The 19,658-nt window shown below is 34.0% G+C and overlaps 1 protein-coding gene across 1 annotated transcript; it reads left to right on the top strand.

Annotated features, from left to right (window-relative positions):
- The first annotated feature begins 2,112 nt into the window (after positions 1–2,112).
- LOC111055738 (endocuticle structural glycoprotein SgAbd-3) lies at positions 2,113–18,438 on the top strand. Its single transcript, XM_039438402.1, has 3 exons — positions 2,113–2,273; positions 10,152–10,276; positions 17,355–18,438. Exons 1-3 carry the CDS (start codon positions 2,265–2,267, stop codon positions 17,611–17,613), a joined length of 393 nt encoding a protein of 130 aa, XP_039294336.1. The 5' UTR covers positions 2,113–2,264; the 3' UTR covers positions 17,614–18,438.
- The last annotated feature ends 1,220 nt before the right edge of the window (positions 18,439–19,658 follow it).

A 19,658-nucleotide genomic window follows, 5' to 3' on the forward strand; every position in this document is an offset into this window, starting at 1 on the left:
AAAAAAATGAAAGAAAACTGATACAAAATGCAAAAATAAAATAAGAAATATACATCAGATTTTGATACAGAATTACAGTAATGAAAAAAGGGGAAAATGAAAATTAATTAAAAAGGAATGAAATAATAAGGGAAAATTGTTTTACACAAGTAATAGTACATTTTTATCGTTGAGGCAGGCGGCAGTGACAATAAAAGGAAAATTTCAAAACTTCAGCCAGCAAAAATTGAAAAATACTAATAATGTAAACTTATGCTGTCGTTTTTTTAACTTGACGTTTCTTAAATTATGAGTACGTTTGTAATATTATTAATTTTATAAATTGATTGTGCTGTTATTATTGAGATACAACATTACATCCTTCTTAGAGTAATCGCGAATATTTGGAGGTAGTCTGTTAAATAAGTAGGGAATTACATAATCTAGGGATCTTCTACCATAAATATTATTGAAAGGTTTATAATAAACCTAACTAGTTTTATAATACTTATTAATAATAAATCAATAAGAATAAATATAGAAATGCAATAATTAGAATAACGATAATATAATAATGTGATGTAACTTCATAAATCGGCGGTGTTTCAACAAATAGTTGTCGATTCTCTAAGAAGGATATAAAATATCCTCCCCATTAACACACGACCGGGTTGTGATGGATTAGAGCTGTTGGGAATTTTAACTCGAAGTAATGTTCAAATAAGAAACTCTACTCAGTAAGTTGAAAACTAGTTGATTTGAATATTAGAATTATGGGATAAATGAATGAAATTAGAATGAGTAATAGTGAATACAATATTGCATTGTATCCAAGAGTAGAAGAGAGATTGAGAGAGAAAGAGAGATTGATTGATTGATTGAGTACTTTATTTATGTAGATTACAATATATACTGACTTATACACTTATATACAACAGCTTACAATACAGCAAAATTACGGATGAATTTACAAAATATAAATTAAGAAAATAATTATTGAGCTGTATATAATATGAAAAAAAAACAATTTGTAATAACTATTATAGATAAAATAGATAATATTGTTTTGCATCTACACAAATTGGCGGAGCTTTGGACATATCAATGTCCATTCTTTGGAAAGAATATTCGAAGTATTCTTACCACTAACTCTCTACCAAAAAGAGATTGATTGATTGATTGAGTACTTTATTTATGTAGATTACAATATATACTGTCTTATACACTTATATGCAATAGCTTACAATACAGCAAAATTATAGATGAATTTACATAATATAGACTAAGAAAATAATTATTGAACTGTATATGATATGAAAAAGTAATTTGTAATATAATACCTATAGATAATTATTTTGTTGTGCATCTACATAAATTGGCGGAGCTTTGGACATATCAATGTCCATTCTATGGAAAGAATATTCGAAGTATTTTTCCCACTAACTCTCTACCAAAAAGAGATTGATTGATTGATTGATTGAGTACTTTATTTATGTAGATTACAATATATACTGTCTTATACACTTATATACAATAGCTTACAATACAGCAAAATTATAGATGAATTTACATGATATAGACTAAGAAAATAATTATTGAACTGTATATGATATGAAAAAGCAAGAGAGAGAGAGAGTAAGTGAGAGAGCGAAAGAGAGTAAGAGAGATTAAATGAGTTAGAGAAAGAGAGGATGAGAGAGATTATGAGAGTTTTAAGAGTGGATAAATTCCAGAGACATTGGAAGGAAGAGTGGCTGCTTCATATAGATATTTGTTGAAAGAAAGATGGAGTGAGTAAGTGAGGGAGGGAATATGAGAGAGTGAAAGAGAAAAAAGAGAGAAATGATTAAGAGACGCTCAGGGAGAAAGGCACTAAGAGAGTAAGCGAGTAAGATAGTAAGAGAGAAAGAGTGTAAGAGAGTAAGAGAGTAAGAGAGAAAAGAATGTAAGAGAGTAAGAGGGAAAGAGAGTAATGGAGTAAGAGAGTAAGGGAGTAAGATAGTAAGAGAGTAAGGGAATAGGAGAGTAATAGAGTAAGAAAGAGAGTGTGTTAGTGTGTGAGAGTGTGGGTGGATTGTTGGAGAGCCATAAAGATTGAGAGAGGTTGAGAGAGATTGAGAGAGAGAGTGAATGAAGCCCTACGGCTCCCCACCCCTCTCTCATCCAACGCATGTTGCAAGGCAAGTATTTAACCGGGGATCTTGCACTTGTCTGATCAGGGTGTAGTGATCCAAGGACCATCACAGAGCACGCGATCTGCATCAATTTCACAACTAATTTTCAAAATGATTTCGGTAAGTGATGCACCAACTATTTCCATGATTAGTATTTTTTTCGTGTGATGTAGTTGTCGTTTTTACCATGATTAGTAATAGTATTTTTTAAATTGGCTTTCTAGCTCCATATTCACTAATTTTGACCCAATTTTTGCCATTCAAGAGACCCAAATCATGGAAGAGTTTCCATGTTTCACAATTTATTCCAATTTTTGACCTCCAATATTCCCAGAACATCAGAGAAGTAGTTTCAAGTTTTATTTTATTTATTTATTTACATGCAAAATCTCACAGATAAATCCATGAAGAGCCTTGGAAGAAGCCTGAAGCTAGTAGCTAGAAAAGCCTGAAGAAGTAGGGTGATAACTGGATCATTATTCTTCTAAGATTCTTATTTCTCAGTTTCTTAGTTTGATTCTGACTATGATTCTCAGTATTTTTCAAATTAGCTTTGTAGTTCTTCGTTCAATCTCGACCTAATTTTTTCAAGCCATTGGATGAGTTTTGATATTTTCCAATTGATTCCAATTTTTGACCTCCAATATTCCCAGATCATCAGAGAAGTGGGTAGATAACTGGATCATTATTCTCTTGAGATTATTATTTCTCAGTTCCTCAGTTTAATTTTGGCTATTGGTATGATTCTCAGTTTTTTTTCAAATCAGCTTTGTAGTACTTTGTTCAAGCTCAACCTAATCTGTTTAAGAGTTTTGATATTTTCCAATTGATTCTAATTTTTGGCCTCCAATTTTCCCAGATCTTCACAGGAGTGGATGGATCATTATTTTTAAAGATTGTTATTTTTTAATTCCTTAGTTCGATTTTGACTGTTACAGTTATGATTCTCAGTATCTTCCAAATCAGCTTTATATCTTTTTGATAAATTTTGACGCAATTTTTCCAAACTATTGGAAGATTTTCAATGTTTTCCAATCGATTCTTATTTTTGACCAATTTTCTCAGATCACCACCAAAGTGGGTGGATTACTGCATCATTATTTTGAAAAGATGTTATTTTTCAATTCCTTATTTCGATTATGACTGTTTCTATTATGATTCTCAGTATTTTCCAATCAGCTTTGTATCTTTTTGATAAATTTTGACGCAATTTTTCCAATCTATTGGAAGATTTTCAATGTTTTCCAATCGATTCTTATTTTTTACCTCCAATATTCCCAGATCATCACAGAAGTGGGTAAATCATTATTTTAAAAAAATGTTATTTTTCAATACCTTAGTTCGATTCCAGTTACTATGATTCTCATTATTTTTCAAATGAGTTCTTTAGCTCTCTGTTCAGTTTGATCTAATTTTTGCGATTTATTGGAAGAGTTTCAATGTTTTCCAATCGATTCTGATTTTTGATCTCCAATATTCCCAGATCATCAGACAACTGGGTGGACAACTGGATCATTATTTTTGAAGATTGTTGTTTTCCAATTCTGACGAATAATATTCTTCTTTCTCCAGAACAGTAGATAGAAACGATGTGATTTCTAACTGAGGAGCATAAATTGTGTGATTCGCTGCAAACATAACCTTATTCTGATTTACCAAGCTTATGCTATTTGAAGTATTAAATATGATATGATAATCCTCAATCCATTCAGTTTGATTGTGCATTATAACTCTTACTAGTTAGGAATAGAAGTATTAATGCTATTATTGTCAAATTTATTATTTTTTAGTAAGGAATGTTATTTATTTGAATTGATTGTGGTGAATTGCATTTGTGTTTTATAGTTATGTTTGTAACTACTTTGTGGAAATAAATATGAATTTGAATTTGAGGAATTTTAATTTTATATTATCGAAACTTTCGGATTGTTCAGTGTTATTTCCGGCTCTTATCAACCCTTCGAAATTCAAAATTCATCAGTCATATCTCGAATACGTATTCTCTGAGTGTTAATCTTTGGTGAAAACAGAAATTTTAAACTTAACTTCACTTTGGACTATTTATGTGCCAAAATCAAGGAATTGAAGAAGTTTTGGGCAATTGCCTGTTTCTCTTTTCAAATAATTATCGTGTTTGTGACTGTTCTAATAAATAAATAAATAAATAAATAAATAAATACTGTGAAGGTGACTGTGATGCTCAACTTGCAAATTGAGAAAGTAATAGAATAGAGAATGTAAACAGATATATAGGTTAGATCTGTGATAATAAAAGTTAATTCCAGTGGGATCATAACCTTATTCTCAACTGTATTCCAGTTAAGATTCACCTGAATCTATTCAGTAGTTGGTTAGAACTCATATATATATTTTTTTGTTCTCTGTTACACATTTATATTAACCTTGAGCTTATTTAATTATTTATTTATTTATTCACATAAATACATACATGGAGACAACAGGTTAAACCCTTATATGTCTCCTTGAAACATTACAACTTTATTCATTCAAAAAATTAGATTTGAAATGAACATAAAGCTGAGAATAAAACAAGAGTAAAATAAAATAAGAACAAAATAAATTATATAACAAAAAAAGTGTCTTAACAAAAGAAATATGTGTTTTTATTTTCAAAAAATCCTATCTTATAGCTAGGATTCCTATCTATCCTAAATCTATTTAATCCTATCTATTGCTGAAACTACTTTCCAAAATAAAGTAAGGGAGGTGGGAAAATATGCACTTAAAATATCTTGCATGGGTACAAACCATTCAATACAGAAATAACAGAGAATCATGTGGGCACTGAGAAGAAAAAGTCATAAAAAAAGAGAGAAAGAAAAATGTCATACGGAAACCTGGCTACAAATATCTATCCTAAATTAAACCCTTCAGAGTGTTGCGGAAATCTGCCACGAGAGCACCCAAAGACGTTTAGGCGCCCAGAAAAGAGATTGAAAAGCCTTTGGATTCTATTAATTGGAGAGTTATGATGACTCTCTGTTCTGGAGCGTGTTACAAGAAAAGAAAATGATGAACGACGAGCTATGGATGGTTTAACACATCCTCTCCTCTCAGTTATAGTTATGACTATATTACGGCTAGCATTGCATCACTTTGAAGATTGGATGAAACAATAATCACCAAAAATTTGCAATAATATTATTAGTGCTGAATCTATATCCAACAAAAACTCAGTCTCAATTGGAATTGAAATGGTGTTTCCTAATTGGATCATAGCAGTGAAGAACTAATTCCATTATACGACTTGATATTATGTAGACTAGAGTATAAAAAATCGGATATACAGAATATTTGAATCTATAATATTTTATATATTTGGATTGGATATCAAATATCACTCTCAATCTTTTAATATTTTAATTACAATGTGTGAGGGATTATTCCCTTTAATGTCAAATCCAAATGAGTTGCAGTAGACAAATGAAGGATATTAATGGGATCTAGTAAAAGTTTCAACTCTCTCAATATATACAACATGATACTCATTAATGCTACAATTATTATAAATGGAGCAAAATCCCATTCTGAGCCCAACTAAAACAAATTTAATTTTGTAGCATAATAGCTGATAATAACTGACAACTGTAATATCATCTTCATGGGGATGGAATATAACATATCTATAGCTTGTCTTTAATGAAGAGAATAAACATAAATGAGCCACATAATTCATGACAGAATCTTATTTGAATCTTCCTCCTATGTAGAGTTCTTAGATGATTGTTTTAAAATCGTGTTTTTCATACTGCAACGGAAGTTGATCAGTATAATTATACATGTTTCCAACCTAGTAATCATCTCTTTCAATTACTCTAATTGTATCTCACATCCCGAAATAGAACATGAACCATTTTTATGAAGTATGCTAATTTGCTAATTGCAGTGCTGTATCCAAATATCATGGTCAAAACATCACTTGAAATTGGTTTTTCAATTAACACCTATTGTTCTAACTCACTTTACAACTTCCTTCTCAGAAACAAAGTTCGTCTTCTTGTTATATAGTTCTTAGTTCTCCATCCAAATGAGGAAATTCACTTGTGATTTTAATAAAAATTGCTAAAAAATGATGCTTGGTTTTTGACTTATTGTTCCAAATCTTCCTCAAACTTCAAGTTTTTCAAGTTTCTCTTCCTTTTTTTCAATTATTGTCTGTTCAATGTTCTTAAACTCCTTCTTTGTGGTTATTTGTTTTTATACTTCTCATCGATAATTATATTGGACATATATTATACAAGGATAGGAAATACACGAATACACGCATCATCACGTCTGAACTACTGGACTGATTAACATGAAATTCCACTTATATATTCTTAATTTACCGAGGATGGTTATAGGCTTATTTCAAGTAGATTCTTCAAGATTATTTTAGGTCTTATTAGGTTCTACTTAGGTCTTATTTCTTCAAGATTCCAGTAGGTCAAGTTCCCAGTTTGTCAAGTTTTCAGAGCACCGCTCTGCTAGTCTTCAATATTCAACAGTTTTCGATATTTTATCTCACTCTTGACTTCCCATAATTCAATTATTCTTCAAATCAATTATTTTCAGTCTCCATTTGAATTTTTCCTTTCAATCATTGCCCATTTATGACCTTGAACTCCCTTATTCAGAGAAAAGACCAATACTGGATGAGTTGAAAAAATAGGGGAATTAAAATGGAAGTATGAAAGTCGTTCTACACTCAACTCATCATAGTTCAATCATTCTTCCAATAAATTAATTGTGATTTTCTTAGTTATATGGTAATTATTTCAGTAACGATGATAATTTCATGCTCTGTATAAATTGTAAAATGTTATTGAAGATATAGTGGCTAGCTCATTTTTCATCCTATAGTTGTATAAAATTATAAAATCTTACACAATCAATATCCTATCATATTCTATTGTGCCGGTATTATCTATATTCGATCATCTTGTATAGGCTATCAATATTCGTGACAATTTTTCAATTAATAAAAAATGTTAGAAATGAATTGATTTGGTTTGAATTTGGATATTATTGTCAGTTTCCATGTGAATTTTTTCTATTAATCATGTCATTTTTATTTCTAAAAAACTCCCTCATTCAGAAAAGGGTCAATATATTAGACGAGTTTTGAAAGAATTGAGAAAGTTGGAATTGTTGTTGAGTGTTCAAAAGTGAGAGAATCGCCTCTCCATTATAATTTATACTTCAATAAAGGAGAGAACTTGCTTATAGAGAATGGGAAAATTATGTTTGACGCATCATCACGTCTGAACTACTCAACTGATTTACTTGAAATTTCGCATATAAGTTCTTAACTAACCGGAAATGGTTCTAGTCCTACTTCAAACTCTTAAAGATTCCACTCGGTCAAGTTTTCAGTTTGTCAAGTTCAGAAATAGACCCTTGCGGAGCACGGGTTACCTGCTATTTCTATAATAAAGGAAAGAAATTGCTTATGAACGTTCGGTATAGGAAAATTATGTTTGACACATCATCACGTCTGAACTACTCAACTGATTCATTGAAATTTTGCATATATAAGTTCTTAACTAACCGAGGATTGTTATAGACCTACTTTCAATTCTCCCAGACTTCATTACGTCAATTTTTCCGTTTGTAAAGCTTCAAAATAGACCCTTGTGAAGCACGGGTTACCTGCTAGATGATCTAGCATCGAGCCATGAAACAATATCACGCCTCTGACAAGAGGAGATCGGTTCCCGCTTGTTCTTCTCGAACAGCCCTCGTATCAGAGGTCGTAGGTCAGTCGGCGTCTGGTCCAGACCGGGTCACGAGTGTGCCTTGGGTCACGAGTGATGTGCTATGGGTCACGGGTGACCGCCGCGACCCAGTCACGAAAAATGACACAGTCACGAGAATAAGTGAAATGTTCGAAGCAATGCATACAGATAGAATTTGAAGTTGTATCCATACAAACTCCTACAAGTTGGTGGCTCACTTAAGTCCTGTGTAGTATCATAGAGAAACAATAGCGTAAGTAAATATCCCATGGTATAGGGCGTTTATGTCGTAACTTTTACTGTTATCTCAAGCCGATTACTGTCGATTATTGTCGATTTTTACTGTTTTTACCGGGTAAAAGCTTATGAACGGCACAATATGAGAGACTACCAGCGTCATAAAGCTTTACAGGAAAGAACTACGTGGACTATCAGCTTGAGATAACAGTAGAAGTTGCGACATAAACGCCCTATATCATGGGATATCTATCTATGCTATTGTTTCTCTATGGTGGTATTTTATTAGCTCGTGCATCTTGAGCAGAATAAAGTGCATCTTGTGATACTACTTCTTGTACTACATTTCTATAGTGATGTCCAAGTTATAATGGCAGTATTTGATCAACATTGGTGTTGTTATCCTTGCCTACCATTATACAAAGCAGATAGCGCTATCTTTCTCTAGCCCTGCAATGTTGCCAGATCGATTTTGAACAATGTATAAGAGTAACTAATTGTCAACATTTTCATTCTTGATTATGGAAATTTATCATTTAATCATTGAAAATATATTCTCTCTACAAATAGATCATTTTAAACATGGATGAACCATTTTTATTACATTTAATATACTAGTATCCAGCTATTCTCTATAGAAGGCATTGACAAGACAGAGGTTGGGCAACGCTTTCCTCCTATCTTTCTCCACTGCCATCATAACTTGGACATCACCTTAGTGTACTATGTTGATTGTTTGGTTCAAAATTATTCTTCTTTAAGTTCCCTTCATCTTTTCCATCACCTTTGCACAATCCTGGAGCTTAGGTGAACTTCATCCCCTGGAAGAAGCAGACATATTGTGTCACCTATTGTTAACTCTTGGTCGACGATCTATAAAAAAAGTCCCGTATTTATGAAAGACCCTTGAGGTTTAAGGCTGTGCAAAGACTCAAAATAAACTCTTTACTCGTGATATTTTTCAAAGTTTTTTTATTTCTATATCATCTAGCTATCAAAATGAAAAAGTTTTCTCAGGAACACATTTTTTCTGATCATCGCTTTTTGAGATATGAACGCCTAGAGTTTAAATTTTTGGGACAGAACATTTCAAATTCGGTAAGAAGTAAATCCACGAGATTTAGGGAATAGATTCTTCATGGTATTGTTGATCTAGTAAGATGAAAATTTTTAGAAAATATCAATTTTCAAGATAGTTATTCAATTCAGGCACTAGAAATAACCAGAAATGACTCTTAGTTGAGTTATTTTTGGTAAATTGAATAACTTTTCCAGAAATTGATATTTCCGGAAATTTTTGTTTGACTACATCAACAATATCATGAAGAATTCCTCCTCTAAATCTCATGGATTTTTATCGTACCGAATTTGAAATGTTCTGTCCCAATAATTCAAAGTCCAGTTGCTCATATCTCGAAAAGTAATGATCGAAAAAAAATGGTTTCCCGAGAAAACGTTTTCATTTTGATAGCTAGATGATATAGAAATCGAAAAACTTCGGAAAATATCGGGAGTAGAAAGTTTATTTTTAGCATTTGCACAGCCTTAAGAAAACCTGAGCCAAGCACGTTTTGATCAACTAACAAGCTACTGGAATAGTTTCCTGAATTTTACCAACCGTGCTTGGTTAAGAACGTTCTCAAAAATCGTTCATAGGTACGTCCCTCATACTCTGATCTCTAACATGCATTTCTCAAATCATGTTATAATCATTTTCCATTCATTGTGTGACCGTGAATAATCATAGGATATTATTTATCATATTGTAATGAAATATTTATTTTATAAATAAAAGTAAATAATCGTAATTTTTTTGGATAGTAGTTCTCATCGAATTTCCATCTAGCGTTAACCCAGCAGAAGTCTCCGGGGTGATTTACAGCATTTATTTAGGATTTTCGTTAATTGATAATTATATTATTAATTAGCATTTGAATCAATGCATACTCTATTTAATTCCAATTTCCATCTGTAATATTTATTTTGTTACGTATCATGTTGATCATTGCTCTTTTCTCTCCAGGTTCTTCTAATCGGTGCGGTAGCCGTTCAGGCAATCATGGCGGCGCCCCAGGGTTCGGCCAAACAGCAAGTTCCTATTGTAGCTCAAGACCAAGATATCAACTTTGATGGAACATACCATTACAGGTAAGAAAAAACTTCAACTACACTGTCGTTAGAGCTCCGACTACTTTAAAGCATACAGAAAAGATGGCATTGAAAGAAATCAAGCTTGTTTGTTGTTCTTATGTTAGAACATAATTTGAATTCGAAATTTGAAAAAAAAATCTCATACCATAGGGCAAGATATTAAATTGAATCATTGTCAGAGAAGGACGTTTATGTTCAAAATTTCACTCCTAACTCAAGCCGATAGTCCTAGTAGTTATAATCTTGAAGATGTGTGACGCTGGTAATCTCTCATACTGTGCTATTCTTATAAAAATACTTCACTTAAATCGGCTACCTCTTCACAAATTAATAAGAACAATATGAAAACTTGTAGTACCCTTCATTATTTAGAATACTAGTAGCTCTGTGAACAGTAGACCTCACGCAGTATTCTCATTCACAAGTACCTGGTGAAACTATAGACCTTATGGAAATACAGCAATAGACTGGCTTCTCCACACATCTATGTAATCACTTGTCAGCTGATTTATGATGAATAATACTATAGTCTGATTTTTACTCCAATATTGGCGTATGGAGGAGGCTCCTTTTTCCTTTTATATTATCCTTGAAATAAAAAATTTCCAAAAACCTTGTATATACGTCACGCGCAATTAAAAAAGGAACATACCTGTCAAATTTCATGAAAATCTATTACCGCGTTTCGTCGTGAATGCGCAACATATAAACATTCAAACATTTAAACATTCAAATATTCAAACATTCAAACATTAAAAGAAATGGCAACCGTCGACTTGAATATTAGACCTCACTTCACTCAGTCAATTACAATGACTAGTTTCAAATTGAAAATGACCTAAGTTATTGTCGAAGCTAGTCGTTGTGATATTTTAAATAATAAAGGAAACTACAAATTTTCATATTGTTCTTATCAATTTGTGCTATTCTTACTCTCTTTTCCGCCAGCACTTTGGCTTTCCAGCCAAAAAATCGGCTTGAAATTTGAAACATAAACGACCTATACCATGTAATATCTGCTAAAGTTATATTTTCTCAATGTTTGAAGTTGATGAGAGCGAAATGGATTTCAATGATATTAGTAGTCTTCATCAGAGAGAAACTTCTTAAGAGCAATGTTATAATTCGGAAAAAGGGCTGAAACAGGCACTTCGTTCTAGCGTGTTTCGGACGCTATTTTCCAACCGATAATCATGAAAATTGGACACCAAATTGCTCAGAAAGATTTGGACATCTGGCGCCGTACTGCAAAATTCCAATTTCCCAACTATAAAATGACTTTAAAATTCGATGAACTTGGAGAAAATTTGGCAGAGTTTGACGTTCAATAGGGAAACACAAAAATGTATTGAAATACCTGTATCTCAGATTTCATTTGAAAAAGAAGACCTACACAAGTATGTTACAACACCCATAATGTCAGCATCTTCAGTTGAAACATGTTTGTGTTTTTTCAAATGAGATTTGTAATAGTTCTGTCGGTTGCACAGAAGCCAGTTGAATTATAACCGTGACTAATTGCACGAGAACCAATCAGAGAAGCTAACTATCCAAAAGAGCTTCCCTGATTCGTTCTCGTGGAATTGAGCACGAGAACCAATTAGAGAAGCCGTCTTTTCAAAAAAGCCTTCTCTGATTCGTTCTCGTGAAATTGAGCACGGTTGGAATTTAAGCCTATATTCCAATACGCAAAAATGGCCAATTTCTATATTCAAAGTTATTTATCTCGGTGACCCCTTTCCATAAAAATCATTACTTGATCTTGAAATGTACAATATAATTTCCTCTATCACCTGCTGTAAACGATTCATGGAAAAATATTTTCGTCGTAGAGTGAGGCATGAAAGTTTTATTTCAACATTTCCAACATTACCAAACTACTTAACTACTCATTACCTACTACATTACAAACCACTTCGAAATCACTTAAGGTAGGTATATATCAACATAAGATCGATAACAATGTTTAAGAACCTTAATATCAATTGTAGGTACAGTGTTTGGTGGAATGAGATGATATTTATTCATAATGAAAATAATAATAATATCGAGTGACCTGGATGGCTCAGGTCTGGTGTCAGAGTTTTCAGGTCGCAACTGATCAATTTCAGGGCCTCTGACATGACCTAAAGACTGCTTGCTAGGCAGCCGGGACAGACGGCTTAACGTGTCCATCCGAATATTTATTCATAATGAAAACGCAATAATGACGCCCGGTTGGACAAAAGCCGGTTAAGTACACTCAACAATAAATTTTCCACTCTTCGACCGAATTTGACTTATGATGCATGATTTTGGACCGCCTTGAAAAGCCGAGAAGAATGAAGTGTTGTACGATGAAATCTGAGCATTGTGTCAAAAGTTATAAGTGTTTGAAATTTTGATCCTTGAGGTGTCCTTAAGCGCTCCTCCCAACTAGGAAATACTGAAATGAAGTGCATCTAACGGGTGATTCTCATAGAACATAATCTTAGGAGCTTATGTCATTGTGTGAAATATCAATGTGGAGACTATTGTAGTTGGTGGTGATGATTGAAGCTGAAAATTAGGTGTTTTTCACAACACAAGGAGCATTGTTGTCAGGTGTACCTGGAAATCTATATGAGATATAGCGCTCTACCTGATCTCAGATTGTAGAGCACAAAAATACGCCCAGAGGGATTTCGAATCATACATCTAAATGGTAACAGGAAGATATTGTTGATCAAAAACTAAAATTCATCAAAATTGATTTTTTCTTCAAATTTCACTCATTTTTGAAAAATCATAACTCAGTACTCTTTGGTGATAGAGAGTTCGGAATGATTTCATTTTATTCAGAATTACATTTTCTAGAAAAAAGGCAAGAGCAAATTTTTCTGTCCGATTACGAGATTTGGCAGAAATAGCTGAAAACTGGAAAATGAGCCGAAAATAAGAGATATTTGGGCCACTCTGTATCTAGCACAAGGAAATTTTGCACGAAGAAATTGGTTCTGGACTTCTCTTATGTACCCAAATAATATATTAAAAAAACAGAACTACAATATAAATTGCATTCACCAATGAATATAGTGACTGGACTATTGAGTATAATTCAAAAGTATTATTGACTAGCCGTCAGGCTCGCTTCGCTCGCCATATCCGTCTAGCCAGGGGGCTCCGTCCCCTGGACCCCCGACTGGATCGTCCAAGAATGAGATCAGCAGGCGAGCGAAGCGAGCCTGCATTTTTCATTTGAGCATTTTTATCATATGTTAGGACAATTCAGTCGGGGGTCCAGACAGAACGTCTGGCTAAACGGATATGGCAAGCGAAGCGAGCCTGACGGCTAGTAATATAATGTTCCCAGGATTGAAGTAGCAGTGCCCAATCATTTATCCGCGATAACTGCATTTAAATCTTCAACTTGGTGCCAACCTAACAAAGTCAACTCAACTTAATGCCAACCTGACAAAATTATTAATTTAGTTACCAGTTAACAACTGTTTCGAAGAGGTACCCTATCTAGATTATAGTTCTATAGTAACATATGATATGGAAATTTCAATTATAATTAAGAGATTGGGAGAAGAAGAATATACATGCTAAACGACGAACTTAAAACCCTTAAAAACCACCCTTAGAGTTGAAAAATATTGCCAAAAGATTTCTTAGTGCGCCTCTAAAGGACCAACTGAACATACCTACCAAATTTGAACGTTTTTGGTCCGGTAGATTTTTAGTTCTGCGAGTGAGTGAGTGAGTCAGTCAGTGAGTGAGTGCCATTTCGCTTTTATATATATAGATAACCCCTTTTAAAGAACAGTTGCTTTGAAACATATTTCACTCATGCTATATTATTTAGAGCTAAATTATTTATAAACTTGTATGTGCAGTGTGTTCACATGCTATATAGCTTGTATGTAAAGTCTCTCCCATTGCCATAAAGGTACAGAATATTCAGGTACATTTTATGCCATGCCATTTTAAATGGAATAGCATAATCTCAGGTGCATCTCAGTATTGGAATTTATGTAGTGATTGCAAAACAATTGACGAGAAAGAGTCGGATACCTTTTGACCTGACCTTCACACAATAATGCCTATTAGCGTGCATCTTATATAATAGCTAAGCGAGACGTGTAAAAATAGAGAATACCTGACTGAATTAAAGAGGATAAACAACCAAGGTTGTAGAAAGCAAAAGTGACCAGCATTCCAACTGCTTCGTGCAATCATCCTTCTGTCCTCTTCCTCCTACTACTCCTCCTTCTCTTCTTCTCCTTCTTCTTCTTCTTCTTCTTCTTCTTCTTCTTCTTCTTCTTCTTCTCCATCTTCTCCTTTTTCTTCTCATCTCACTTCTCCACACTTTCGTTTTCTCTTTCTTCTCAGTAGAGAATTATATTTCGGTGTCTTCTTCGTTCCCTCTTCCTCCTCCTCATCTTCCTACTCCTCCTCCACATCCTCGTTCCTCTTCTTCTTCTTCTTCTTCTTCTTCTTCTTCTTCTTCTTCATCTTAATCTTCTTTTTCTTCTTCTTCTCTTTTTTTGTCTCATCTTACTTCTCCACACTTTCGTTTTCTCTTTCTCCTCAGTAGAGAATTATCTTTCGATGTATTCTTCGTTCCCTCTTCCTCCTCCCCATCCTCCTACTCCTCCTCCACATCTTCGTTCCTGATCTTCTTCTTCTTCCTCCATCTTCTTCTTTTTCTTCTTCTTCTCCTTCTCCTTCTTCTTCTTCATCTTCTCCTTTTTCTTCTCATCTCACTTCTCCACACTTTCGTTTTCTCTTTCTTCTTAGTAGAAGATTATCTTTCGATGTATTCTTCGTTCCCTCTCCTTCTTCCTCTTTATCTTCTTCTTCATCGTCTCATCTTACTCCTCCAGACTCTCGTTTACTCTTTCTCTTCAGCAGGGAGCAATCTTTATGTGTCTTCTACGTTTGTGTGTGTGATAATGAACATCCATCAGCTAGCGCTACCTAGCGGATGATGTGTGAACTATGACAAGAGAAATGTTACTGTGTGACTGGAAGAAGTACTGAAACAGTGATATGGTTATAATCACAAAGTAAAGAACAGAAGTTCCTTGTGTTTTTCTGTGGTTTGATCTCCTGCAGATACAAATAATATTCAAGATTACATCTTAAATATCTTTACTCCATGTCTTCTGTTCCTATTATGAGTGTATCAGTGTATGTCTATGCTCTCTTCACTCTATAATTATATCTCTCGAATCAAAGATGAGATAGTAGTTTGAAGCATTTATTGTTATTTTCAGACAGTTCATCTCTTCTGAATTGATCTCAAAGCAGACAGACGTGAGCAGATGTAATACGAGACAGACGTCTAAAGGTAGGCGCACACAGATCGTCATCGGACGGACGGCACGGATCGGACGATTAGATTTGATGCATTGTTTTCATTTGGAGTGCGCATACCTATCCAAATCAATGCATCAAATCTAATCGGCCGATCCGTGCCGTCCGTCCGATGACGATCTGTGTGCACCTACCTTAATTGTTTCTTCACACTACGCTAAAATACGTCCTCCCAATGTTAAATGAAAACTTAAAATGTGAACGGGACAGATACATAGCTTGGATTTAACATTGGGAGATAGGACGTATTTTAACGTAGCATAGGGTAGCTATGTGTGAAGAGACCTGAAGTGCGTTGCAAAATTCGAACACCTGGGAAGGGATTTTTGTCTGCATGAGTCTGCATAAAGCCCCCACAAACACATCGATTACTGTTCGTACGGAATTTTGCCGTTCTTATGAATTCTACCAGATTAAGCGGTACTTGACAAACATCTTCTGTTTCAAATCATATTCTGTTCAATCTAAATATTGGGGCACCGAGATTCGCTCGTTTTTTTTATTTCACTTTTGATAAACCGAACACAACTCTTTAAAATGATTGGGGAAGTACTAACAGGCACAGCCATGGCTTACTTTAGATTAGTTACTTTAGATACTTTGGATCTATCTATAGTAGACTGTGGCACAGCCCAAAACTGTTTCTTTTCGAATTTTGATTTATAGGCCTACACTATATAATTATAGTCCAGAAATTAGGTTATGTTCCATACACTTGAATCCAGGTGGAGCATTGCATGCACTCCGCACAGCTGGCAGTGGACTGCTCATGATTAAATTACAACTGATGCCACTGAAATTACAATCAACAAATGGATAGGCACTAAAAATATTCAATAATACAAAATCAGACAAGAAATACAACTACAGAATACAATAATGACAAAATCGAGAATATTTAATGACAATGGCTGTTGGGTTGGCAATAGACGGAGCGGGAAGGCGCTTAATTCAAAATTGATGAAGAATTTGATGTGAGTTTCAACACCAGGTTCAATTTTCTGTTCAAACATTTAAAAACGAAAAAATGTTTAATTCATAGGCCTATACAAACCAAATTGAATAACAAAATAACACTCACTAATCACTTGAAATTGTCAACAAATAATAATGATCAACTTTGAAAATTATGATAATATAGTCCAGTTTAGGAGGATTATCATGTCATGTCAACAAATCAGATTATGTTTATCGAATCGATTAAATTGTGTAACTAGATAAAATTTCTCGCTGATTGATTATGATTACACAGCTGGAAATAATTCTGTCTCCCTCCCACACAGGCACACGCATCTTCTGTTATCGAGAGACGACGAAATTATCATCTGTTTTCCAAGGATGAATTATCCTTTTAATGTCGTTCAGCGAGTTTTCCAAAGAATGAGACCTAGTGTAATCGAATCTTTATATCATAAACCTACTATATGTTTCAAATTTCGTGATAATTATTGTTAGAGCCGTTTTCGAGATCGGTAAAATATAAATAACCAGATATAAAAATAGCCAGATATAAAAATTACCAGATATAAAAATAACCAGATATATAAATACAGAAATTGCCCGCTTAATATAATAGGATGGAATTTATAATGACGGCAAAATACCGTACGAAAAAAATTGGATGAGTGCGGGGCTTTAGTCTGCATAATATGTCTGTTTTCTGGCTGTGTGCGATTGCCTCAATATTCTTTCATTTTTCCCAAAAATTGATGAATCCTCCCTTATTTTCCTACAGTTTCGAAGGCGGAGACGGTACCCGTGCCACCCAAGACGGCGTCTTGAAGCAGACTCCGGATGGCGCCGGCGAAGTGTCACAGGGCTCCTTTTCGTACGTGGGTGATGACGGCAAAACGTACGGACTCACGTACACAGCTGACGAGAACGGCTACCAGCCTTCCGGAGACCATCTTCCCGTTGCTCCACCCATCCCACCAGCAATCGCCAAGGCTCTCGCCTACCTCGCTACCAAACCTCCTTCCAAAGATGACCAGTAGAGGGCAGTCGTGACTAGCGTGTCTGTATGGTCACTGTATGCAAAACTGATGCACCTTGGAGAGTACCTTCCATCAGAAAGTATCGATAATTAAATCGATTATTTCCTCAAACATTATCGATATAAAACTATCGATTTTTCAATCTAATAAAATCGATAGATTGGTTATTCAAAGCTTTCATCTAAAGAACACACTCAAAAGAGTGCTCGATTCTTTGTATTTCTTCCACAGAATAGAAGTTCCGATTCTCAGTTCCTCTAAACAATGTTCTCCAAGATGAACTATCTCCGGAACAGAGCCTAGAAGTGAAAAATACAGCAGAAATAATGTTAGTCTTGCATCGAATTATGCTTATTTATTTATATTCTTTAATGATATGACATATTATAAAGATTTTGTGATATGTTTTGAATATTCTAATTGGCAATAATTGGCAATAAATGAATTTCACGTTATTAAATTCTCATCACCTGAGAGCAGGAGATGATTGTAGCTATCATAGAAGCAACTAACTCCATATTTATACTCTCTTTCAAAATCATGAGATTTTTAGAATCTACTCTTCAAAGACTGAATATCAGTCCTAACTTTTAGGGTTACTGGAACATGAATTCTCTTAACTGAAATTCGAGTTTGAAGCAGCTATATTCTATATTTATTCAATTTGTGAATGTAGAACGATAATTATGAATCTTTGAATCTATATCTTCCCTCCAAACTCAAACTGACGTTTTGAACTACATGTATGTGTGAATGTTCTATTTTCTAACAAACCATCCTCTTAAAATAACCTGTAAATAAATAAAAGTTTTTGTATCAATGAGATAATATTGTGTAACTCATTTCTTTCAACTCTCTTTCCATTTTCACTGTGGTTCTAACATCCAGATTATGATGATGATGTCATGTCATGTTATACTCAATATCGGGGACCGAGCTAAGCTCTGTAGTATAAAATCATAAAAAATTATCACAAAAGAAGAGATTATAACAATATGCAAAGTCCATACAGAAATGTTCTATCTAATCACAGTAAATTGGGATTTATTCCTAGAGGAATGCAAAAATTTCCCTCACAAAGGCCCAGTTGCACAAAAGCCGGTTAAATTCCAATCCTGATTAACTTCACGTGAACCAAATCAGAGAAGACCAAAGATGGATCCACTGGAATTAATCAGGATTGGAAAAAACCCGGCTTTTTTGCAACCGGCACTGCGTACCTGATTGAATGATTACAAAAGTTCAACAGCTGAGTCATAATTTTGACACAGTCCCACCAATACCTACTATTATAGAAGTAATAGTAGGTATTGGTCACACACACATGAACTCGCTTCCATCACCAACAGACGACGTTATAATTATTATCAGCTGTTTTTCCAAGGATGAAAAATAAATATCATTTTGATGTCCTTCAGCGAGTTTCCCCAGGGATGAGACCCAGTGCAATCGAATTTCTATATTAAAAACCTACTATGTTCTGATTAACGTGAGAATAGTTGGAGCCGTTTTCGAGATTCGGTGAAATACAAACATATGAACATCTAAACATCCAAACATCTACACATTTAAACATATAAACATAGAAACAGAAATTGCTCGTTTAATAGTATAGTATAAAAATAGCCAGATATATACAGAAATTGCTCGCTTAATATAATATGATTCATGTCAATTGACAGGAGGTAAGAGACCATGATTGGAGATTCATGTTAATTTAACGATATGATTGGTTGGTTATCAGAGAACTGCAGATTAGTTGCTATGATGATGTGATACTGCACGGTACAATAACTAGTGCAAAGACGATCACTAGTTTTGCAGAAGAACGGCAAAAATCAAATAATTGTAGAAAAATTATTGATATGAATACATTCGAATATGAATAATAATAATTATAATGAAAGTGTTTGATAAGTTGATTAGTTCCCATACGTGACATTCTCAACATTCTCCTCAAGACAATTTTGATGACTACTTTATAAATATTACAAATATCCAATGAAATATTATAAAGTTATAATATCCCAGCAATTGGTTGATCT

This window comes from Nilaparvata lugens, chromosome 11 (genome assembly GCF_014356525.2).
Source record: "Nilaparvata lugens isolate BPH chromosome 11, ASM1435652v1, whole genome shotgun sequence".
NCBI lineage: Eukaryota > Metazoa > Arthropoda > Insecta > Hemiptera > Delphacidae > Nilaparvata > Nilaparvata lugens.